At 39.4% G+C, this 25,095-nt stretch overlaps 1 protein-coding gene across 1 annotated transcript in view; it reads left to right on the top strand.

Moving 5' to 3' along the window:
* Positions 1–25,095, top strand: part of REEP3 (receptor accessory protein 3) — a 96,841-nt gene that overhangs the window by 54,821 nt on the left and 16,925 nt on the right. The window contains exons 3-5 of the mRNA XM_052640376.1: positions 20,683–20,759; positions 24,073–24,193; positions 24,373–24,486. Of these exons, the coding sequence (XP_052496336.1) occupies positions 20,683–20,759; positions 24,073–24,193; positions 24,373–24,486 (312 nt within the window). The remainder of the gene's footprint in view (positions 1–20,682; positions 20,760–24,072; positions 24,194–24,372; positions 24,487–25,095) is intronic.

Raw genomic sequence — 25,095 nt, 5'->3', positions numbered from 1 at the left:
TATTTTGTTGCTGTGCAGACATCTGGCACATTTGACGTTTGGCATCTTACCTGCTTGTGGGAATTTTCTGTGTCCCTGTAGTTTAAAAATTTCAAGATGACGTGCCTTGGTGTAAGCCAGTTACAATCAATTTTGCTAAACCTTCAGTCATCCCTTTTAATCCAAGAATGCCTTGTCCTTCAGCTCTGGGAAATTTGTTTAAAATTATTTCTTTAAGGATTTTCTCCACTTCATTTTCACTAATTGTTTTGATCTGGGGTTCCTTTTATACAGTTAGAAAGCCACTTGGACTGATTCTCTAAATTTTCTGATCTTTTTTCTTCTCTTTCCCAACTCTTTTTTTTTTTTTTTTTGCTTTTATGATGATAGAGTTCCCCAATCTTATCTTCTCTCCTGTGTTTAATTTCCAAGGGCTTCTTTTATTCTCTGAATGTCCCTTTTTCAATAGCGTCCTCTTCCTACTGTGTTTAAAATAGCTTCCCTTTTGTCTGAGGATATGAATGATCGCTCTTTAGATGTGTTCTTTCTACATTTCGGCCTCTGTTTTTCATGTATGATTTTTCTCAAAAGTTAGGTAATCCTCAGTTCTCTACTCATATTTGAATATTATAATGAAAAGCTGATTCAAAGTCCTGAACCCATGAAGAGGCTTGCTGACTGTGATATTCACTACAAGGGGATTTAACTAGGCATTTTATTTGTTCCTAGGACTGCCATAAGGAAGTGCCACAAACTGAGTGTCTTAAAACAATAGAATTTTATTGTCTCGCTCTTCTGGGGCCAAGTTATGGGCAGGGCCACTTTCCCTCTGAAACCTGTTGACGAGAATCCTTTCTTGCCTGTTCCTAGCTTCCAGTGGTTGGCAGGAAGCAGTCCTTCCAGTGGTTGGCAGGAAGCAGTCCTTCCAGTGGTTGGCAGGAAGCAGTCTTTGGTGATTCTTGCCTTTCAGGGGCAGCACTTCAGTCTCTGCCTCTGTTATCCCCATGATGTTCTCCCTCATGTGTCTTTGTCTCTGAGTCTCTTTTTTTTTCTCCTTTTAAAGACACCAGTCACATTGGATTAAGGGCTCACCATACCCCAAGATGACCTCATCCTAACCAATTATATCTTTAGTGACCCTGTTTCCAAGTGGGGTCACATTCTGAGGGTTAGAACTTTGTAGTACTCTTGCCAGACTACTGTAACAAAATGCCACACAATGAATAGCTTAGGCCACATAAAGTTTTTTCTCACAGTTCTCTGGCTGCAAGTTCAAGATGAAAGTGCCATCAGGGTTGGTTTGGGGGGAGGCCTCTTTGTAGCTTACAGACATTCTATCTGTGTCCTCATATGACCTTTTCTTTCTGTGTGCAGGGAGAGAGATTTCTTTAGGGTCTCTTACTCTTCTAATGAAGTGGGGACCCATCTGTTGAAGTGGAGCCCCATCCTTTGAAGTGGGACCTCATCCTTAGGACCTTTTGAATCTTCATCGCCTCCTTAAAGTTTCTATCTCCCAATACCATTACTCTGGGGGTTAGTTAGCGCTTCAGCAAGCAAATTTTAGGGGAACACAGTCTATAACAGACTTCAGCATATCTTTCTGGGGAACACATCTCAACCCATCACAGTCATTTCAAATTATCAGTGTCTATATCTTCAGGTGTTTTCTTTTGTGCCAGGCAGATTGTTCCCAGAGAAAACTCTTCCATTCTGAAAGGCACTTGGTTGCTGGCATTCTCATGGGAAAACAAGGATTGGGGCCCTCAAATACTCAATTTATTATCTGTTACTTAATCCCTGTTGGCCCTACTCAACTGCGCCAGAGATTTGCAAATCCAACCATCGTTTTTTCCAGAGAATAAGCCTCAGGGGGAGCAAGGGGTGTCACCAGACCGCTGGAGTGGGAGGCCATCCAAGGATCTACCTGTCCTCGCAGTATCCCTACAGCCATCCTTCATTTGTCCTTTTTGGCCAAGAATTGTGTTACCAATTTTTGAACCTTTTGGAAGCTCTTCAGTGTAAACTTGGGTTGCTTCTCAACTTTTCCCACCGTCCACTTACTCTTCAGTTTTCTCAGCTCTTCTGGGTCAGTTACTACTCATCCATTTCTTTCCTGGGTCCAAAAATGTTGATGCTCTTTTCTATATTCTTCCTGACTTAAGTCTTTCTGAAAAATCACTTTTCTGTTATTTTAATGAGATTTGTAGTGGGGTTACAATTAAATGTGTGTATTCTGGGATCGCAAAGAGTTGGACACAACTGAGCGACTAAACACACACACACATTCATTCTACTATATTTACCCATATTTCCAAATTGACTTTATGAATGGGATACTTGTGGTTGATTTATATTGTCATATCAGATAATACTTGTTTTACCATTAACATTGGTTTTTAAAATGTGTTCACATAGGAAATAGGTTTGAAGTAGTAATACAGATTATTTTTTTCAATCCTTAACAATTTTAAAATTTAATTTTAGCTGACATGCAATGAATACACACGTATCTTGTCTTGAGTTATAGTTGTTGACAAGTCAAGTTGTGATAAAATCAGTTTCTGTTTGGGACAGTTAAGAAGAATTGCTTGGGATAGTTCATTTTTTTAAATATTTATTTATATTTTTTATTTCAGCTGTTTGGATATACATTTTAATATTCTACCATTTACCTTTTTTAATGTAAATTAATTTTTTAATTGGAAGATAATTGCTTTACAATATTGTGTTGGTCATTATTCTTTAACGAAGTAAATCCACTTACATTTACTTAGAGTAGGTGATGAGTATGCTTTGTAAACTTAATTTTTTGTGTTGGGATTACTTATTGTATATATAATGCATGTTAGTATGTAATTTCACTGCCTGAAGTAATGGGTCCTATTGTAATCATCAAGTGACATACTCTTCCTATGTCTTCTAAAAATAATTTCTTCAGGATCATTACAGTGTATCCCCTTTAGGAAACAAATGTTAAATTTAAATTAAGATTTATATTATTGGGGTTAAATAAAAGCCTAACATAATTCCTTCTAAACTTTAAAAATGTAGATATTTCCCTGGAGGTCCAGTGGTTAGGACTCTGGGCTTCCATTGCAGGGGGCCTGGGCATGATCCCTGATAGGCCAAAAAAAAAAAGGCAGCTAAAATTTAATAATGTGAATTAGAGTACTCCTTGACCTTTACAAAGTAAAATGAAAGCATTCCCACAAGTTTCACACTAAGATGGAGCTAGCAACCACAGCTGTCCAATGCAAATGCTTCATAAAACATACACAAAGAAAAAATTTCTCCCAGTAACATTTAAACCTAAGAGGCTAAGTCAGGCTTTTGCTAATATCTAGGAAGAATTTTACCAACTGCAGTGCCAATGGAAATAGATTTCAAAAATCAGGGACAGAAACTGTTGTTTCCATTAAAGGAAATGTTGTTAAATAGTAAATTGGAGGGAGGCCTAGCCACCTCCACCCTAATCCCTAGTGATGGAACAGCTTAAAATCATAAAAGCTACAGCAACCAAAAACACCAAAAAACTCAGCTGCCACCATCCTCCGTACTGCAGGAAAACCATGTTCAGAAGCAGCCAATTCTGCCTCCCCCACATCTGTTCACAAACCATAGCCTCACTGCTTTGAAGAAAACCCCCCAATAAGTTCCAAAAGAAAGAAATAATAATTGAGTACATGAGAAATTCAAAAGTGCAGTACTAGGCAAATGCAAAAATAAAAATGACAGCAATATATTTATTACAATTTATATTATTGAATATTAACAGTTTCGAATGCAGTAGTGTAAACTATTTATTTATTTTGAACAAGCAGGAAGAAAAATGAAGCATTCAATTCACAAAGTAACAAAAATATCAGAATTAACGGAATCTGTAAAGAAAGTAGGGTAAATAAAGCAATAAAAATGCAGAAGTAAAATAAAAACAAAATCAAGAGAATTTCAATATTTCTAAGAGTTGTTTCCTTGAGTAAATCTAACAAAAAGTACAGAGGAGAGTAGAAAAAAAATTGATAAAATAAATAGGACAGGGTTTAAGTGACAGAAAATTAAATAATGGGGGGCTTTAAATGAATGCCTAACATAGTTCTTTCTAAAATTTTAGAGTAAATTTTTTTTTAATTTAAAGATGGAATGTTTTCTAATAATGTAAGACATACTGAAAAAGTAAAAAAAAAAGCGTTAATAGCTCAGTAGTATCCGACTCTTTGCAACCCCATGGAGTGTAGCCTGCCAGGCTCCTCTGTCCATGGAATTCTCCAGACAGAATAGTGGAGTGGGTTGCCATTCCCTCCTCCAAGGGGATCTTCCCAACCCAAGGACTGAACCCAGACTCCTGCGTTACAAGCAGATGTTTTACCATTGAGCCACCAGGGAAACCCTGATCTTTCCTTTTTAGCTACTGTTTACATTATTTAAGCAGAGAAGTTTCCTCTTTTGCACAATACAGGATCTACCTTTGGAGTGTTCACATATGTACATCATCTTTCTTTCTATTATGTAACTTTAGTAATATAGTGCTTCACCAGCTACAGCTATAATCATCATATTGTCAGCCAGATTGCCATCACGCTGTGAAAGGTCCTCCTAAAAATATAAAAGCTAGAGCTGTTCCTGAAGACTTTAGCTAAGTAAGAAAAATAAAATCTGTCAGAAAACCTCATGTAATTTTAAAAGCTCACGAGTGGTATGTTACTTCAGAAATATAATAGATTGTAAAAAGATTGAAGATAGTTTGAATAACTATAAAAATTTAAAATATATAGAATTATATAGACTGATCACTTTTCTTAAACTACAGATTCAGACTCTGCAGGTAAAATTGAGAAATTCATCAAAAGGTCTTGAAAAGTCACAGAAATAGATGGAGTTAAGTAATTTTATTTGAAAATATTATATTAACTTTCAAAGGTTTCCAACAGCATCTTTTAAATAAAGGTTTAACACTTCAATGTTATTGTATTATATTCTTCTTTAAAAGATTGTCAGAATAAATTATTAGAGCCAACTGGAAACGTCTTTGCCAATGATGTGATGTTTGAATATAATTTCAACCTGCCCATCAATGTTCTTCCTTTCTCTGTAGGAAGCAGATTTAGACATACTCTTAGGGAGAAAACTCTTAAGGGCACTTCCACCTTGGGCAGGGAGAGGGTTTCCATCCAGTGGTCCGTGTCCAGATAGCTCTGGACTCTAGGATGGGACATCCTGCATGAGACTTCTGGGCAGAAGAGCCTATAGGCTGCCCTACCCTGGGTACTTTACGCAAAGCTTTTGTCTTTTCAACTGCTAGCCATAAACAATGCCTCTGAGAAGTGGGCTAAAGCTCAGTTCCTTCTATTTTTTGAGGTTCTTATTTTAAAAAATGATGATGTGCCCAAACAGTGTTATGAAAACAAGGGCTTATTTTAATTGTTTATAGCGAACAAATTATCAAACTGAGTTCATCTTGCTTCCAAACCCGAGGCTCTTTTTACATTTTCTTCATGAATGATAGATACCACCTCCTTCTAACTGGTATTTTCAGAAAAAACACCGGGTACCTCCCACTGCAATCCTTGTCGCACTTAGAGGAACACTAGAATCTCCCTGGGATCTTGTTTAAAATGCAGATTCTAATTAAGTAGTTCTGGCCTGGGTTTGAGATTCCGCATTTCCAGCAGGTGCCCAGATGCCGCCAGTGCTGCTGGTCTGCACACCGCAGTTCAGGTAGCAAGAATTTTGTGCATGTTCTCAACTCTGCTTACACATTACAAATTCATAGAGCTTGCCTTCGAGACACCTTGCTGCCCTCTCTCTTCCCCGAGATGATGGAGCCTCAGAATCTACATAATTGCTTTTAATTCCCAAGTAATTCTTATCCACAGCCAAACTGAAAAGCATTGACTAAGAGAGGTATCTTACTGTATTCTGAAAAGTGAATAATTACCACATTGTGCTTTTTTAAGTTTATGTAGGCAGATGGGCATAAAATAACAGACTGTTTTAGAAACATCTGTATGTAAATGGACTAATAACTTGGAATATATTATTAACAAAATTAAAATTTCTGGTCATACCGTGTTGCACATGGGATCTTAGTTCGACCAGGGAGCGAATCTGCGCCCCCTGCAGTGGAAGCTCACAGTCTTAACCACTGGACCACTTAACCACTGGAAAGTCCCAAAAAATAATGTTTTAATGAAGTTAAGCATATTATACCATTGGGGGGTAAGGGTTTTGAGTTGGGTGTTCTCCTAGTTTCCATACAGGACATTTCTACATCAGTGAAGTTTCTCTTTGTAATCATCTGCCTTTCTTCCTGTGCCGTTCCTCCCACCTTCTTGTTCCCCTCACTGTGTTACTCACGGTGATCATACTGTCCTGCCCACTGTACACATCCATCCGCTCCATACCCCAAGTATCCCATGCCCTGTAACTTGCCTGTCTCTCTTCACTCAAATGTGAACCTCAGTTCTGTATGTGAGGCTGACTGCACATGCTTTTGAAGGAAAATAATTTGATAGCACAGATTCACTTGTCAGTCATGACAGATGTATTATTCCTAGAGGTTTTTTTTTTTCTTCCAGTCTTTGCTTCTCTAGAAGATGCTGTTTTCCCATGTAGTATTTAGGCTGCTTCTTACTGTTTGAATGATTATTGTATGTTGGACATATGCTGCTGCTGCTGCTCCTGCTGCTAAGTCTCTTCAGTCATGTCCGACTCTGTGCGACCCCATAGATGGCAGCCCACTAGGCTCCCCTGTCCCCGAGATTCTCCAGGCAAGAACGCTGGAGTGGGTTGCCATTTCCTTCTCCAGTGCATGAAAGTGAAAAGTGAAAGGGAAGTTGCTCAGTCCTGTCCAACTCTTAGCGACCCCATGGACTGCAGCCTACCAGGCTCCTCCATCCACGGGATTTTCCAGGCAAGAGTACTGGAGTGGGGTGCCATTGCCTTCTCCGTGACATTATTGAGCCTATAAAGCTACAACTTGTATAAAGAAAGTGGTATCTTTTACTTGAAGAAGGAAAGTTTTCATCTACTGTGTTAGTCATAATCTTGCCAGTCATCTGGAAAAAAGAGTATACCTTTCAGTGGCTATATTAGTTCACGTGTGGAAATAGCAAGGTAGAATTGACTGCGTAAAGATTCATGAGAAACTAGGGGACCTAGGTGCCTAAGAAGTGGTGCCAGCCATTGGGAATGTCTCAGGTTGGAAATGCAGTGGCCCAAGACTTTGGGAACACTAAGGGAATAAAGAAGGTAAGATGACAGTTTAGTGTGGAAGCATGATAATTAGGAAAGCCATCTAACCCAATTTACTCCTTTCTGTCTGCATAGGCTCTGTCCCATGCTAAAATCCACGAGAAATTCTGTGTGGTTCTATGAAAAGTGAACTGTATCTCTATAAATATTTATTATTCCAAATGAATCAATAAGACTTCAAATAATTGAAAAAGTGAAGTGCGAATTATCAGCCAGTGTGGATGCAGAGTTATTTTGTACTAAGAGGTCCTTCTTTCCAAAATTCTGCTCCTGGGAACAATTCCCATAAGCAGTTCCTGCTTTATCTTCTTTTCAACACTCCTTTTAAATTAATTATCATCTAGCTTTTAAACATTTCTGTGTTTTTTCCTTCTCTCAAGTTCCTCAAACTTACATGGGATCAGGGATGAGATACATGGGGCTTCTGTGACTCAAGAGCACTGAGGGAAAACCAAGGTAATCTTGTGAAAGAGTGTCCATTTCTAGTTGCAGGCTGCCCCATTTTAATTCATTTTAACACCAAATACATCTGTATAATATGAGACTTTCCTCCTCAAAACAACAGGATATTCTGTGAGGTCTTTGGCAGTGATGTCTGGAAACTGCAGGTAAACCGTGATGCAAGTTCAGCATCTGAAAGTATTAATATAACTGACTCCCAAACATCCTAGTTCCTGGCAAGCTATAGAAAGCTAAGACAGTAGGGCCGTGAGGGAGGAAGCACCCCAAAGCCAGGGAAATGCAAATCAATCCTAGTCTAACATACTTACCCCAATGCATGCTCCCTCTTTTTTAAGGAAAAAGTATTTCAACCAATGTCTGTATTCACTGTGGATTGAACTTCAACTAGCTTATTTTCAAGCATGCTTCTAACTTGGCACAGCTCTGGGAAAAATCCCATAATTGAGCCATCTGGGTTGGATAAAAAAGGGCGTTTTTCTATTTGATTTCTCACATTTTGTTCCTCTTTGTTTTTAATGGGGAAAAATCATTATGAAATAACCAAATTATTGCATAATGTTACTGAAACAAGAGAAACCTTTTCAACTTGATCCTGTTTCTAAAGAAAACTCTATTAGAAGTTCTCTCTGTTGTCTCTGAAATGTGGTGTAGAATGAATCTTTTGGGTGAGCTGACTTGAGGGAATAACTAATGGTCAGAAAATAAAGTTCTCTTTGGGTGGTCTGAAATTCAGCAGTGTTTATTTCTTCTCAGAAATAAAATCCTCGGCAAGGATTTTTTTCTCCCCCAGTGAAGCATATTTTAGCATTTTATGCTCTGGATTTACTTAGTGTGGTTATAATTGAAATCATTAGGCATATGTAGTTTTTCATTTTTTCTGAAAAACCAGCATTAATTGCCTATGATTCAAATAATCTGAAATTAAGAGACACTGGAAAGTTGTTTAATATCTGATAACTTTGAAAACAACTTTGATAAAATAGACTATGTTATATGTTATGAATTTCTCTTTGCAGTCTAGAGTTATTTGTTTGAATTTTTCATCAATTCAGACCTTAACTTAAAGAAACTGTTCAGTAAAAGCCTTCCTGTGTATTTGGTTTATTAGGTACAGGGATGGCTGGGTCCTAGGAACATGATGATGAACAAGACAGTTTCAGTCCCTATTGGTTGTTAAGAAGACTCTTGAGAGTCCCTTGAACTGCAAGGAGATCAAAGCAATCAAACTTAAAGGAAATCAGTCCTGAATATTCATTGGAAGGTCACATGCAGAAGCTGAAGCTCCAGTACTTTGGCTGCCTGATGTGTGGAGCCAACTCATTGGAAAAGACCCTGATGCTGAGAAAGATTGAAGGCAGGAGGAGAAGGGGGGCAACAGAGGATGAGATGGTTGGATAGCATCATCAACTCAATCGACACAAATTTGAGCCAACTCTAGGAGATAAAGGAGGACAGGGGAGCCTGGCGTGCTGCAGTCCATGGGGTGGCAAAGAGTTGGACACGACTTAGCAACTGAACAACAACAACATTGGTCAAAAGGCGGAGGCAGACGTTATACAAACCTTTACACAGATACACTGCAAGGGAAAGTAGATTAAATATGTACAAAGATTATGTATGACCTTAGGACGGGGTGGAGGCAGTTAGGAAGGCTTTCCTTTGGATATGAAAAAATGTCATTCATACAAGGCAAATGAATAATATATAGTATATTAAAATATTACTAGTTGTAAGCTGGATCAAATATTGTGCTGGTAATCACTTATTATCCATTTATATGTCTTCTTTTACTCATCCTTCCCATGAAAGCTGCTTCTGCATAGGAATGCCTTGACATCCAGGTTTATAACTATATTGTGTCAAAGCATTTTGTTTGTAATAGCCCCAGAGTACTATGTGTCAAGTTAACATATCTTTTTTGTCATTGTGCAAAACCACAGGGCTGCTTTTGTCACGCTGTTTATTTAACTAATACACTGAGCACATCATGAAAAATGCCAGTCTGGATGAATCACAAGCTGGAATCAAGATTGGTGGGAGAAACATCAACAACTTCAGATATGTGGATGATACCACTCTAATGGCAGAAAGTGAAGAGGAGCTAGAGGCACTAAAGAACCTCTTGATGAGGGTGAAGAAGGAGAGCGAAAAGGCTGGCTTAAAACTCAGTATTAAAAAAACTAAGATCATAGCATCCAGCCCCATCAGTTCATGGCAAATAGAAGGAAAAAGGTGGAAGCAGTGACAGATTTCCGCTTCTTGGGCTCTAAAATCATTGCAGATGGTGACTGCAGTCATGAGATTAGAAGATGATTGCTTCTTGGCAGGAAAGCTATGACAAACCTAGACAGTGTGTTAAAAAGCAAAGACATCATTTTGCTGGCAAAGGTCCTGTGTAGTCAATGCTTTGGTCTTCCCAGTGGTCACGTACGGTTGTGAGAGCTGGACCTTAAACAGGGCAGAGCACCAAAGAATTGATGCTTTTGAACTGTGGTGCAAGGAGATCAAACCAGTCAGTCTTAAAGGAAATCAACCCTGAATACTCATTGGAAGGACTGATGCTGAAACTAGGGCTCCAATAATTTGGTCACCTGATGGGAACAGCTGACTCATTGGAAAAGCCCTGATGCTGAGAAAGATTGAAGGCAGAAGGAGAAGGGGACGACAGAGGATGAGATGGCTGGATGGTATCACTGAAGCAATGGACATGAACTTGAGCAAACTCCAGGAGATGGTGAGGGACAGGGAGGCCTGACCTGCTGCAGTCCATGGGGTCTCAGAGTCGGACATGACCAGGCGACGGAACAACAAATATCATCTAACATATATTATTGTTAATGTCATTGTTATCATAATACCACAATGCTCATAGCATAGCAAGAATAAGTTATGTAAAGATACAATTTGAGAAAGATGCCTTTGAGTTAATATGCCCTCACCACAGTTCTCCATAACTCTTGTGAATGTACAGCAATGAGCCTCACATCAGAACAGGATATTCCTCGGTATAAATATACCAGTCCATTGCTCTCAGCTTCTGTGATGGAAATCAGGAGGGTTATTTTAGTTATAGTTTACTTTTTATTTGCTTTATTTGGGTATCCTGGGATCTAAATCAATTGCATTGCAAATTCTGTCTCAGGATATTGAATCATAAAAACTTGTTTTGTTGAAAAATATTTAAAAACCATGAAATGAGGCCTACTTTTCTTTTGGCATCAGGAATAGGTACATGCATACCTATTAAATGGAGCATGGCCTTTTGATAGTAAATTTAGCCTGTGAGTACATTCATTTTACAGTATTCACTCAGGCTTAAAATATCCTAATTCCTTTGAGAGAGTAAAGCAAGAACGCTATCACATGACTGTCTGGGTTTGTGAAATGCTAAGTCTTACAAAAGCCTTCTGGATTTTGAGTAATAAAGCAAGTACTGGCTTGTTAAGTAGGATAATCTAATCCATGCACTATATAAACCAGAATGTAATTTTAGATACTGTGGTTTTATATCACAGATGACTCTGTTTTCGAAAGAACTTGCCAAACTATGAGTATATTTTCTTAGAAAATAAATTTATTTTGATATTTAAATGATTTTAACATTTCATTTGGATAATTTTTATTTGCAAATATTTTATTTTTTAAAAACATTCATCACATTTCTCTAGTTATGAAAAATATGGTAGGGAAAGTGTGTCCCGAGATTGATAAATGATTGCCATTTTATTGTGACCACTTCAAAAGAACTTTATTACAAAATAATTAGGAAAAAGAAGGAAATTATATTATTGTTCATAAGTTAGCCCAGGTCACTAATAATTTAATAAATATTTCTTAACATTTATTTTGTGCCAGGTACTGTAATAATCACTAGGTATACTCTTGGGAAAACAAAACCAAAGTCAACAAAATAGGCCATTGAACAACTGTTTTTCATGTAGTCTTCCCACTGACTTTTATGCATTTTGCTCTCTGAATATTTTGGCTTACCACTCAGAATACAATTATTTTAAACTTTATGCATATTTCTAATGAGCGTCTGTATCTGATTTCTTGGCCTACTGAAAGTACCAAGGGATTTCTGTAAGTCACATGTACTGACATTACAGACAATAACATTTATACAGGTAAAGGCCGCACTAGCCAAAGGATAATAAAAGTAATTTAAAATAATATTTCTCTGGCTTTGCCCTAGTCTGCTGCATGAGAACATCAATCTTGCCTATCTTCCAGTTTCTTCTCAAATACTTTTTTTTTTTTTTGGCCACCCCAGGTCTTAATTGCAGTATGTGGGATCTAGTTCTCTGTGCAAGGATCAAACTCGAGCCCCCTGCATTAGGAGCTCAGAGTCTTAGCCACTGGACCACCAGGAGAATCCCCTCAATATTTCTGAGAGTCCCCTGGGGCTATCTCAGGCAGAGTTTCTTAAAATGATACTCCTCCATTTCCAGGTCATTGTGGTAGTAGCATCAATCAGTGCCAACCAGGGCATTACCGGTGTCACAGGTTGCAGCCAACAGTACTTTGACTGATGTCCACCTAATTCTGGAACCATGACTGTTTCAGTCCCCACAGAGGTTATAGGGTAACCTTTTATATTAGGGTAGGCTAAGCTTCTGTAATTATAAGTAAGCAGGTAAGTTGCTCACTCAGTCATGTCTGACTCTTTACAACCCTTGAACTGTAGTGCGCCGGGCTCCTCTGTCCATGGAATTTCCCATACAAGAATCCTAGAGTGGGTTGCCATTTCCTACTCCAGGGGATCTTCCCAACCCAAGGATCAAACCTACATTTCTTGTGTCTCCTGCATTGGAGGCAGATTCTTAAGCTGAAACAAAAATGCAGTGGCAGAGGGAATATAAAGACATATTTGTCTTTAGCATAACAGTCCCGGTTAGTGTTGACTTCATCAAGAAATGTTTCTCAAGCAACCGTGTAAGAAGAAATGGGGCTCTGCCCATCTGTAATATGAGGATTCCAAGGTTACTCTGCTCCCTGCCCTCCCAGCCACAGGGCGAAAGAAGAGCCTGTGGGGAGACGCACTCACTTCTCAAAAGCCTCAGCTAATATTCTGTTGGCGGGAACTGGTCACGTGGCCCTACCTTTTTCAGAAATGGACTGAGAAGCGCTAGCTCTGGCTGGGCGACTCCCCAGCCAGCCTCTGTTATTTGCCTTTTTATGAACAGCAAGCTGTCACCTCCACCCTGTCCTGTTTCACCATCCCAGACCTTTCATTGCAGCCACCTCTCTCTGATACCCAGAGAAGCCGAGGGCATCGCTGGTCACATAATCTATTCCATCTCTACCCTAGGCAGATCCCTATTCCATCCATATAAACAAATTTCATAAACCTTTACTACTCTTTTGAAATCCACTCTCCTTCCCACCCATCCCCAGCGTTAAAAATAACCTGCCCTCCTACTGCAGAGTAAAGGCAGAGGTCCTCACCTATAGAACCACTTCAGCCTCTTCCCAACATGGCCACGCTCCTTTTGATTCTATCTCAGAGGAAGATACACCCCAGCTTCTTTCTTGATCTCACTCTTCTTTCTCATCTTATTCTTATCTATCTCATACAAGATCTCATTCCCATTAAGAATTCCTGCTTCCTCATAATTTGAATCTCATTATCTCTCCAGTAAAATGTTCAATCCTTGAGGCTATAAGCATGCTTTCATTTAGCCTCATGCTATTTTTTATTCCCCCCCATTTTTCTTTTTCAACCAGGCCTCAAAAGACTCCTTTATATTCAATTGTCATGTCTTTACTTCTTATCTAAGCTGTTTGCAGTCTTTACAGAAAGGAGCACGCTAAGCTCTGGGTGATTTCATATTCATTCAACAATTCATATATTTACTGAGCTCCTTCTCTGCAGATACAGAGGGTTGAGCAGAACAAAATAAAAGCTTTGTCCTCTTGGAATTTACATTTTAGTAAGGAAAGGCAAGAAAAGCATTTTAGTATTTGTTAGATGTGTCTGTGATACGTGCTAAAGAGAAAAATAAGTCATGATAAGGGAGTTAGAAGGACACTGTTATTTTAAACAGGGTAGTGAAGAAAGGGCTCTCAGATAAATATTTGAGCAGAGACCTGAGGGAAGTGAGAAAGCTATCCACATGGATAACTGAAGGAAGAGCATTTCAGACAGTGAGACAGCAAGTACTAAGGCCCTGAGGCAGAAACATTTCTGCACCCAGGAAGGATAGTAAAAGGGCCTGATGTGACTGAAGCAGAACAGGGGAAGGAGGGACAGAGCAGATGAGGCCAGAGAGGCAGCTGGAGCCTAGTAGGCCAAGGTAAGAATTCTGATGGGGGCCAGCAGAGGAGTTTCAGCAGAGGAATGACCATGTAGTCCAATAGTCATGTCCGGATGTGAGAGTTGGGCCATGAGGAAGGCTGAGTGCCGAATAACTGATGCTTTTGAACTGTGGTGTTGGAGAAGACTCTTGAGAGTCCCTTGGACAACAAGAACATCGAATCAGTCAATCCTAAAGGAAATCAGTCCTGAATATTCATGGGAAGGATGGATGCTGAAGCTGAAGTTCCAATAGTTTGGCCGCCTGATGTGACGAGCCAGCTCACTAGAAAAGGCCATAAAGCTGGGGAAGATTGAGGACAGGAGAAGGGGGCGACAGAGAATGAAATGGTTGGATGGCACCATCGACTCAACAGACATGAATCTGAGCAAACTCCAGGAGGTGGTAAAGAACAGGGAAGCCTGGTGTGTGCAGGTCATGGGTTCACAAAGAGTTGAACATGACTTGGTGACTGAACAATAACACAATGACCTGCTCTCTAAGGAGACACTCTTAGTGATACATGCAAAAAGACCCAGAAAAGCAGAATGATCACTTAGGACACTGTGAGAATAATCTGGACAGGAGATGATCATCCTCTGGACTGGTGAGGTGTCTGTGGAAGTAGTGAGGAATGATTTTTATTGCTAATGTATTTCCAAGAGTTGAGAGGCTGCACAGTGCTAGGACCTACCCCCTGCCCCTCCAGGGGAGTTTCTCCTCCACATCCCACCTTTCTTTGCCTTGCTTAGGGCCCAGGAGGCTGATCCATACAGGTTGCATCATTTCTGACTTCCCTTTGGGTTTGGCTCATGAGAGACTCTTGCAGAAAATCAGAAGGCTGGCTGAGCATGAGGTCGGTCAGATTAGGGTTCTCCCAGCTTCCTCCCTGCCACCAGGGGTTGCTGTGAGTGTCCCCCTGAGACCACGCCTTGATGGTTACCCTGTTTGGATTCCAGTAAACCTGTCCCTGTCCACCCTTCTTCACACCAGGCAAGTAATGCCAGTTCCTGCTATCGCTAGCTCAATGGTGAACCACTATTCTTCATTGGTTTTCTTGAACTTCTTCCACAACTGTATGAATAGTCCCTTCAATAAACTTTCCTCAAATGCTTGTGCTCTTGACTCATACTGGGAACTAGGGCATCTAATGCAGTAAAAACAGCAGACCATTTTGTTTATCACTGTTATTTACTTGTTTTTCTCTCCAGTAAAATGTTAAATCCTTGAGGACAGAAGCTGTTATGTTCCTGTTTCTAGTCCCATGATGTGAAGTAGGCAGAGCTTATTACAGCTGTGTCAATGAGTATTCTATGTGATGATCCCACCTGAGTCCTTAGGAATTATCTAAATTATGTTTTATTTGAAAGATGAACCAAAAGTAGGATGTGTGTGTGTGTGTATCCATGTTAGTGCTCATAAGCTCCACCTTGTTAGATAATTCAATTCCCTGGAGTCAAAAAGACGTTTAAGAAAAAGTTGAGTAAAGCTTTTTGAGTTGAGTAAAGAAAAAGCTTTCTTCTTCTTCTTCTTCCTTTTTTTTCTATACAATATGTCCTTGTTGGTTATCCATTTTGAATATAGCAATGTGTACATGACCTTCCCAAACTCCCTAGTTATCCCTTCCCCCACACCCCCGGCAACCATAAGTTCTTTTTCTAAGTCTGTGAGTCTCTTTCTGTGTTATAAATAAGTTCATTTGTATCATTTCTGTCTAGAGTCCACCTGTAAGGGATGTCATCCGATATTTCTCCTTCTCTGACTGGCTTCACCCAGTGTGACACTCTCTAGGGCCCTCCGCGTTGCTGCAGATGGCGTCGTTCCATTCTTTGCAATGGCCGAGTGTGTTTGTAGCTCGTCTTCTTTATCCGTTCCTCTGTCGATGGACATTTCACTTGCTTCCGTGTCTTCGCTATTGTAAGCAGTGCAGCAGTGAACACTGGGGTGCGTGTATCCTTTCGGATCATATTTTTCTCTGGATATATGCCAGGAGTGGGATTGTGGGGTCATATGGTAGCTCTATTTTTAGTTTTTTAAGGAACCTCCATGCTGTTCTCCATAGTGGCTGTACCAATTTAGATTCCCACCAACAGTGTAGGAGGGTTCCCTTCTCGCCACGCCTTCTCCACCATTTGTCTGTGGATTTTTTGAGTAGCTTTCTTATTCATTGTCCTCATGAAGAGATCTAAACGTTGGTTTGTTGATTTTACCAATTGTTTCTGAACTGAAAAGAAATAGAATTTGTTCCCACTTTCTTAACATAAACTTTTTTTCCTGTAACTTTAAAGGTGGATTATGATATATTACAGCTGCCTGTTAAGTTACTGACTTTTATTTGCATAACATTTTAATAGCATTTATTTCTATTAGATTTGGTTTTATACAGTCATGAGATTATCAATTTGCATTGTTTTCCTACCAGTTTTTTGGTTTTAGTACTACATTTTGTTATTGATGTTTTCTGTCCATCTAAAGAATATTTTACCGTAACATATTTTTAATTATCATTTTGTGTATTGCTCTTTTCTTTCTTCCCTTCTTTTTGACCTTGACTTCATTCTGTTATTTTCTTTGGGCTAGACCTTAAAGAGTAGGCTGAGCAGCCTTGAGGTATAGTTTTAATAAAAAGGTTTGCTGAGTAATCATTTGGTGTAAAATCCCAACCAAATCCATTAATAGGAAAAAGAAAGCAGTATCTTCTCAAGGTTAACTTTCTTCATACTTGCTCACATGAATAACACACACTCACTGCATTCATTTAATTATTAACTCAATTCAACTATTGTTAAGGTCCATATTTCTAATAAGGAAAACAAAAAAATACAGAAATTTATGAGAGCAGATTGTCAAAGAATATATTCGTTAAAGATAAATTAGAACTATGGAGTTTTGCTTATATAAAATTGAGCCAATACCACAGGAAAATGACCAGGAATACACTATTAATTGTATAGTTTGCTGTTTTTTAACTAAAAGGACAGAGCGTTCTTTCTCTTCTTTTCTCCTTTTAAAATTTTTGGCATTATTTAATATTCTCACAACCTAAATAAATATAGTCTTTTTTTTAGAGAGATAAACATTATATATGTGAAAGCACTTATATATTTGGTGGGTTTTAAAATGAATTTGAGGAACTTCTCTGATGATCCAGTGGCTAAGACTCGGTGCTGTCAATGCAAGGGGCACAGGTTCTATCCCTGGCCAAGGAACTAGATCCCACAGGCTGCTACTGAGAGACCACATGGCACAACTAATACTGGCGCAGCCAAAAATTAGCAAATAAAAATAAGTAAAATGAATTTGAAAACTGGGTAAGTACTTGACTTTACTAAAGTCAAAGTGCTTTTGCAATGTATGGGACTCTAGCAGCTCAAGTCTGTTTGAGAACTAGTATTTCAGAGAGTATCACCAAACATTAACTACCCATACTATTCAACTCTGTTGGGTAAATTATGACTCTTTGTGGAGTGTTGTTTTTCTTTCTTATCCATTTGGAAGATCACAGCCATAATGAGGGTTATGAAATAGTAAAATGATGAAAATACAAAATAATGAAAAAATAACAAGCATTGACTTAAATCATTTATTTTTCTGAAAGTTTCCTAAACTTCCTATGAGAGAGACCAGTTAACTTAAGCTGCCACTTTCCCAGGAAAGAAGGTGGTAAGGTTTACACTGAAATCCTTGTGCTAAGTGCAAGAGGGAGAGAGAGAGAAATGAAATGATTGATCTGACAGCAACCTCTTGTTTGAAAATCTGCCTTTTTCAGGCTTCATTGTAGACTATGGCCCTGTGCCCATTTCCCAGCTCAGCCTCTTGCACAACTTACTTATTTTGGCCCTCAGTAAAAGGAGAGGAGTTTGCCGTGTTATTTATTTTTGAACTATGCCCCATGGAGCACTGGGATTTCTTAGAGTCTCCTCAAGAGTCCTACAGTGAGTAGAATGGAAGGACCAACAAGAGCAGGGTGTGTGTTTTTTTGTAATTGTTTTACAGTTGTTTTCAATAAAGCTTCAAAAAAACTTGATCACCTGCAGGGTCCCTTCTAGCCTTATAAAAGTGCACTGTTTTGTTTCCAGACTTTTCCCTTTCATTTCTTTTTTAGAGGATAACCTTGTGAATACAGTTGAAAGGTAAAAGTGCTAAATTAATGTTTGATTTGGAAAGGCTAAATGAATGAATTTGTGTGAGAGCCTCACTTTGCTTTTAAAAGAAGGGGGCAGCAAGAGAAAGCACATAGGATTTTAACCCTGGAAAAAAATCTCCATACTGGGACAAAAAGCTTGGAATTGGCAGCAGTGAGGGAGTAAAGTAACTCATGAAAAGTGAAAAACTGAAGGGAATATTTAGTCTTTTTTTTTAATTTGAGATGATAATCATAAATCGGTTTCATTGTAGATAATGTACTATTTTGGAGAAAGAAGTGGCACCCCACTCCAGTACTCTTGCCTGGAAAATCCCATGGATGGAGGAGTGTGGTAGGCTGCAGTCCATGGGGTCTCTAAGAGTCAGACACGACTGAGCGACTTCACTTTCACCTTTCACTTTCATGCATTGGAGAAGGAAATGGCAACCCACTCCAGTGTTCTTGCCTGGAGAATCCCAGGGACAGGGGAGCCTGGTGGGCTGCTGTCTCTGGGGTCGTGCAGAGTCAGACATGACTGAAGCGACTTAGCAGCAGCAGCAATGTGCTATTTGCTTCGGGCAGTTTTTTAAGCTCTTAAGTGAAGTAAACTGGGCTTCCCAGGTGGTTCAGTGGTAAAGTATCTGCCTGCAGTGCAGGAGACACAGGAGACACGGGTTCACTCCCTGGGTTGGGAAGATCTCCTAAAGAAGGAAATGGGAACCCACTCCAGTATTCTTGCCTGGGAAATCCCATGAACAGAGGAGCCTGGCGGGCTATAGTCTGTGGGGTCACGAGTCAGACACGACTGACCAACAGTACACACACACACACACACACACACACAAGGTAAATTACTCTTCATATGTTACAACACATTGTTTCAAAAGTTATTCATGGCTGTTATTAATTGATTTTTCCAAACAGAAAACTGTTAAAGCTACCTGAATTATAGTTTCATATTTATAAAATACCCAAAGAAGCATCTGCATTATAACTAAATAGGTCAATTTTTAAACTAATTATAGAGACCTAATTTTTTTTTTTTGTCATCTTATTGTGATGAGAATAGGGAAGTAGTGGTTATTCTTAGACCTCACGTTCAGCAGTTCCTCATTCCTTTCTGTACATGATCAAATTGGATAATAGCACCAATTTGAGAGTCAGGCAGTCTGGATTCAAATTCTGGCTAAATGAACTTGAATACCTCTCTGTACTCCCAGTTCCTTATAATTACATACTTATGTAGTCTGCTTCATAATGCCATTGTGGGGGATAAGTGAATTAATACATGTGATGCTCTTAGCACAGTCTCTGGCCTATAGTCGGCATGATTTTTTGTGTTACCTGTAATTATAGTATTGAGAAAGCAGAGATTTTAACTCTTACCCAAAATCCAACCTATGTGAGTGATAAAAGAGTCTGTGTGCTTAGGGAGGTGGGAAGGAATAAATTTGTGAGAATGAGTTCAAGGAAAATGAATATGGCACCATTCTGTGAGAAGGATTGCTACAAAGACACAGAGTCTCAGGGACCTTATAGGATGCTCTAGTCCAGAAAAGAGGTAAAAATATCCTGAATTACTCTCTTAGTCCATTCAGAGTGCTATAACATAGACAGACTAGTCTATAAACAACAGAAATTTATTCTCACCGTTCAGGGGGCTAAGACTTCTAAGATCAAAATGCAGGTAGATTCTGCATTTGATGAGGGCCCTCTTCCTGGTTGATAGATGGCCATCTTTTTGCCATGTCACCAGTCACATTCGTGAGGACTCATGATCTAATAACCTCCCACATTTGGAGTTAGGAGTTCAAAGTATGAATTTTGAGGGAACATAAATACTTGGTTTATTGCATCAACTCTTACAGTATTAGAGTAGAAGAAGGAAAAGGATATGTAAAAGATTACAGGCTTACATTTAGGGAAGGAGGAAGAAGATACTAACCTTAGATTTTCAAAGTGGGTGATGAGCATTATGGATGTAGCAAATCCAGGATCAGTCTTTGGTTTCCAAAGACTGATATATTGAGAAATAAAGAATGCAAAATTTAAAAGACTAATAAAGATTAAATGCGTCCATATCATACTATATGGTTTCTATAATAATTAAACAGTTAATAGTCTTCATAAAGAAGCATGTAATAAGATCTTTTAAAGAATTTTCCTCCAGTTAAGAAAAATATGTCCTATGTTTTCATTTAGGTTCCTACATTATACTGTATTAAGCCTAGAGGTTTGTTATCCTTCAATTCTTGTATCCCAGGACAACTGATGTGGTGACGTGAGGAAGTCAGACATAAAACCTGTTGAGAATTAAACCATCGCCTTCTTCATTTAATCCAACATACTATGTATGATTGGAGAAGGAAATGGCAATCCACTCCAGTACTATTGCCTGGAAAATCCCATGGACAGAGGAGCCCGGTAGGCTACAGTCCATAGGGTCACAAAGAGTCGGACACGACTGAGCGACTTCACTTTCACTTTCACTATATATGATATAGACGACTCTTCAGAGTCGCAAATAATTCTGGTCCGTTATTTCATAAGTATTTTTATCATTTGCAGGTTCGATGGATGATGTACTGGATCGTCTTTGCCCTGTATACTGTAATTGAAACAGTGGCAGATCAAACAGTCGCTTGGTAAGTTCTAGCACTGAGAAATATCCATAATGTAGACTCTTACCTGGTGTCCTCCGTTCTTATCCTGCTCTTGCTGTAAACGAAGAGATTTTTTTTTTTTAATAAATTTTTTAAATGTCTACTTATTTATTTAGCTATGCCGTGTCTTAGTTGCAGCATGTGAGATCTTTGCTGCCTCGCGGGGGATCTTTCCTTGTGACACGTGGGCTTAGTTGCTCTGTGGCATGTGGGATCTTAGTTCCCCAAACAGGGATCAAACTCGTGTCCCCTGCAGTGCCAGGAGGATTCTTAACCACTGGACCACCAAGGAGGTCCATCCCTAACTAGATGAATTTCCTCAGTCTACCTAATAATCCACTGTACCCTTTCCTTTACCTGGTTTCGCCACAAGGACATTTCCTTCCTTGTGGAATCCCCCACGTAAAGGCAGTCCATCCTCCCGCCCACATGCTGCTTCCTCCCGCCCTTCTCCCGCACACGTCCCAGGATCTCGGAACAGAGAAAACTTGGTTGTCATTATCTTTTTCCCACACTCTGATGACTTCACACTATTTTTTCTTTATTAATATTTCCTAAGCAAACTCCCCTTTTGAAGCCCACAGCTTCTGGTTTTAGCACTTCCCTCCCACCCTTAAAATTCTCATCCACAAACATTCAAACTGGATGACATCAAGTCCACACGGCCACCACCCACTCCCAACACCAGCTCCTTGGCTGCCCTATTCCAAACAGCATGAGGCAGAATTGAAACATGTTTCTATCCTCAAGGATCGAACATTTTGCTGAGAAGTCATACTTAGTGGAACAACCTGAATCTCTTTGTGCTATATTTCAGTAATATATTTCCAACTATACCTTGCCATCACTTGGAGAAGTCATTTTTACAAACTCTAAACTTTTACTATCTCGCCACTATCTTCAACCACCCTTACTGCACAAACCCCCAACTTAAATCAGCCCAACCACACTCCTCTTTTCTTCTTTACCCAGGCTACCAACTGAGCTGAAAAGAAATCAATCAGTTGCTCATATAGGTATCAATTTGAAAGTCACCATTCCTTTTACTTGCTTTTTGGCCAGTGGCTACTTCCATTCCCTCCTGTTTCTGTTTCAAATCTTTTCTGTTCTCTGCTTTAAATGTCTTTCTGACTTTGTAAGTCTCATCATATTCTCATAGCATACTAGGTCACATTGGATGGCTCAGAAAAAATAGAAGTCATGAGACTTAAATGTTCTTCACAACCAGCTTTTATGTATCAACTTCTCTGTATCTGCATCCATCTTTCTCTTCCTCCTTCTGTCCCACAGTTCATTTATCTGTTATGTTTTGGTAAAGGGGTTTGGGAAGGGTTGTTTGTTTGTTTGTTTGTTTGTTTGTTTGTTTTTTAGTGGCAGAACAGATTCTAAACCATGCTAGGTTTCTTTAAGTGTCGATGTTCTCTATTGAAATGCATCTCTTTTTTTCTGGTTGCAAATGTATATATATACACTATTAAAAAGTAAACAAGGTAGAAAAAGCTTGTCATGAGAGGAAAGTCCAGAGACTCCTCTGCAACTGCACTGTGCAGAAACCCTCCACCATCCATACAGTAGTCGGTCCTCACTGCCCCCTGCTCACCTGTCTCATCAGAAGAGCCCAGATTTTTTATCATGTCTCTCAGTAGTGCGTAGACCACAGGATGCTTGTTCCCTTGTGCTGTTTTACTTAACTTTTGCTACGGCAACAAAGCACCCTAAAAGCACAATGGGTTAAAAAACAAACATTCATTTCTTGCTCAGGCTACATGAAGACAAATGGTCAGCTGCCAGCCTTGCTGAGCTCAGCTCAGTTTTAAGATTCTTCTTGTTCATGGACCAAGCCTGAAGAAGCAGATATTCTCATGACAGAAAGCAGAATTTGAAAGCAAGAGATTGGGGGGGTGTTGAAGTGAGGGAGTCAAAGGACATTTAAAGCTTTTCTTTGCATTTAACATATATTGCACTCACATTCTGTTGCCCAGAGCAGGTCACATGACTAAACCCGCGTTCCTTGCTTGAGGAAGTGTAGTCAGCTTATGGGAGAAGATGCTGAAAAACCCAAGTGGGAAGGGGCACGGGTATATAACCCTAATTTCCAGGTTACCACAATGGCAATTCCATTCTCCTTTCAAGTGAACAATTTAGGTCTGTCAAGCGCTGCAATTCTGGCCAAATGAAATTGGAGGGGATGTTTTCTGGGAGCTCTAAGAGAAGGATGTGTGCATATGAGGTAACATTGCACACTTGGAGCTTATAAATGCTTAAAAACACACCTAACGCTTGGGAGGTGTGTCCTGCTAATGCCACAGCAGCTAGGCTCTGCAGACAGGGTGGGTACACCTTACTGTCCTGCTGAGATGCTTTTAATGACCTCTGCCAACAAAGATCCGTCTAGTCAAGGCTGTGGTTTTTCCAGTGGTCATGTATGAATGTGAGAGTTGGACTATAAAGAAAGCTGAGCACAGGAGAATTGATGCTTTGAACTGTGGTGTTGGAGAAGATTCTTGAGAGTCCCTTGGACTGCAAGGAGATCCAACCAGTCCATCCTAAAGGAGATCAGTCCTGGGTATTCATTGGAAGGGCTGATGCTGAGGCTGAAACTCCCCAATACTTTGGCCACCTGATGTGAAGAACTGACTCATTTGAAAAGACCCTGATGCTGGGAAAGATTGAAGGCAGGAGGAGAAGGGGATGACAGAGGATGAGATGGTTGAATGGCATCACCGACTCGATGGGCATCAGTTTGAGTGAACTCCAGGAGTTGGTGATAGACAGGGAGGCCTGGCATGCTGCAGTCCCTGGGGTCGCAAAGAGTTGGACACGACTGAGCAACTGAACTGAACCTGAACTGAATGACCTCTCTGAACTACTCCAGTTAGTTGGGCAGCTTGTCTGTCTTTACCTATAGAGAGAATCTTGGAACTTCCTTGGCAGTCCAGTGGTTAAGACTCTTCCTTCCAACGCAAGGGGTGCAGGTTTGATCCCTGGTCTAAGATCCAACATCTGTGGAGGTGCAGCCAAAAAGTAAACAGTTGTGTTTTTTTTTTGAATTGTACATGAATGGAACAACTTTGAACTAGAAGTTGTGAATCGCTGCGAGGGGACAGGCTGCTCTGATCTGTATAATTAGTGAGTTAATTTGTCAGTTCAAACATAGTTTGTTTTCCTAATCACAATTTCTTACCTGTGAAAGCGTAACACAGTGACTGAACTTTAAAAAAAAATTGTGCGTGTGATTTCCTCATTGTCTGTAGTTTATTTTCACCAGCATCCTTTTCAAATATTTTCTTCTCAGGTTCCCCCTCTACTATGAGCTTAAGATTGCTTTTGTCATATGGCTACTCTCTCCTTATACCAGAGGAGCAAGTTTAATATACAGAAAATTCCTTCATCCACTACTTTCTTCAAAGGAAAGGGTAAGATGTATAAATTATTTCCACAAATCATTTGTTAGAAATGTGTTTCATCATCACATGTTGCATGCTATAAAATGAGTGAAACTGTTATATTAGGGGGGAAAGTCCTAGTTTTCAGCTTCTTGACATTCTTTTTAAATAAAATTAATATCTACGAACTTGATTTTTTTTTTCCCCAGGAAATTGACGATTATATTGTCCAAGCAAAAGAACGAGGCTATGAAACTATGGTAAACTTTGGGCGGCAAGGTTTAAATTTAGCAGCTACTGCTGCCGTCACTGCAGCAGTGAAGGTAATTTTTTATTCACCTCTTTTTTTAATCCAGTGTCACATTGCCAGTGAACAAAGTAGGGTGGCTTTTTATTTCAGGTCATTATAAATTTTGGCACAAATTTACCTTCTGTTTATTTTTGTAATATTAGAAAACAACAAGTAGACTATTTTAAAGATATTTTAACACGTCTTCTATAATTGTTGGATATTTTGAACTCTTAATTGATGACAGAATGAGAGATAGTAAATAAAACATACTGGAAAAATGTCATTTTGTCATAATCTTCCTACTTTATAACCTTAAAATAGTTTTGAGTAAATAACCTTTAGTAAAGATGACCATTCTTTCTTTCTCTGTCTTTGCTGTTTTTTTCCCTCTCTCTCTCCATGGCAATATCTTGGTAGGATTTCTGGCTTACTTCTGCACCCATACTTCAACCAATTTGAGGTAACTGATTATTCAAAATAAGGCATGAAAAATTTCTGTTCTTAAAACTTAAGATTTTACTTAGCCAATTACTAATGTCATGTGTTGTGTTTTGCAAGCCAAGTTATCAAAGGAATGCCTTATGTGAAAATTCGCATTATGGCTTTTGGATTTCTTTGCATGTAGTAATTAGTGTGGTTG

This window comes from Budorcas taxicolor, chromosome 5 (assembly GCF_023091745.1).
Source record: "Budorcas taxicolor isolate Tak-1 chromosome 5, Takin1.1, whole genome shotgun sequence".
NCBI lineage: Eukaryota > Metazoa > Chordata > Mammalia > Artiodactyla > Bovidae > Budorcas > Budorcas taxicolor.
Note: the sequence above shows the minus strand (reverse complement) of the source record. Positions and strands in the feature narration are given on the sequence as shown.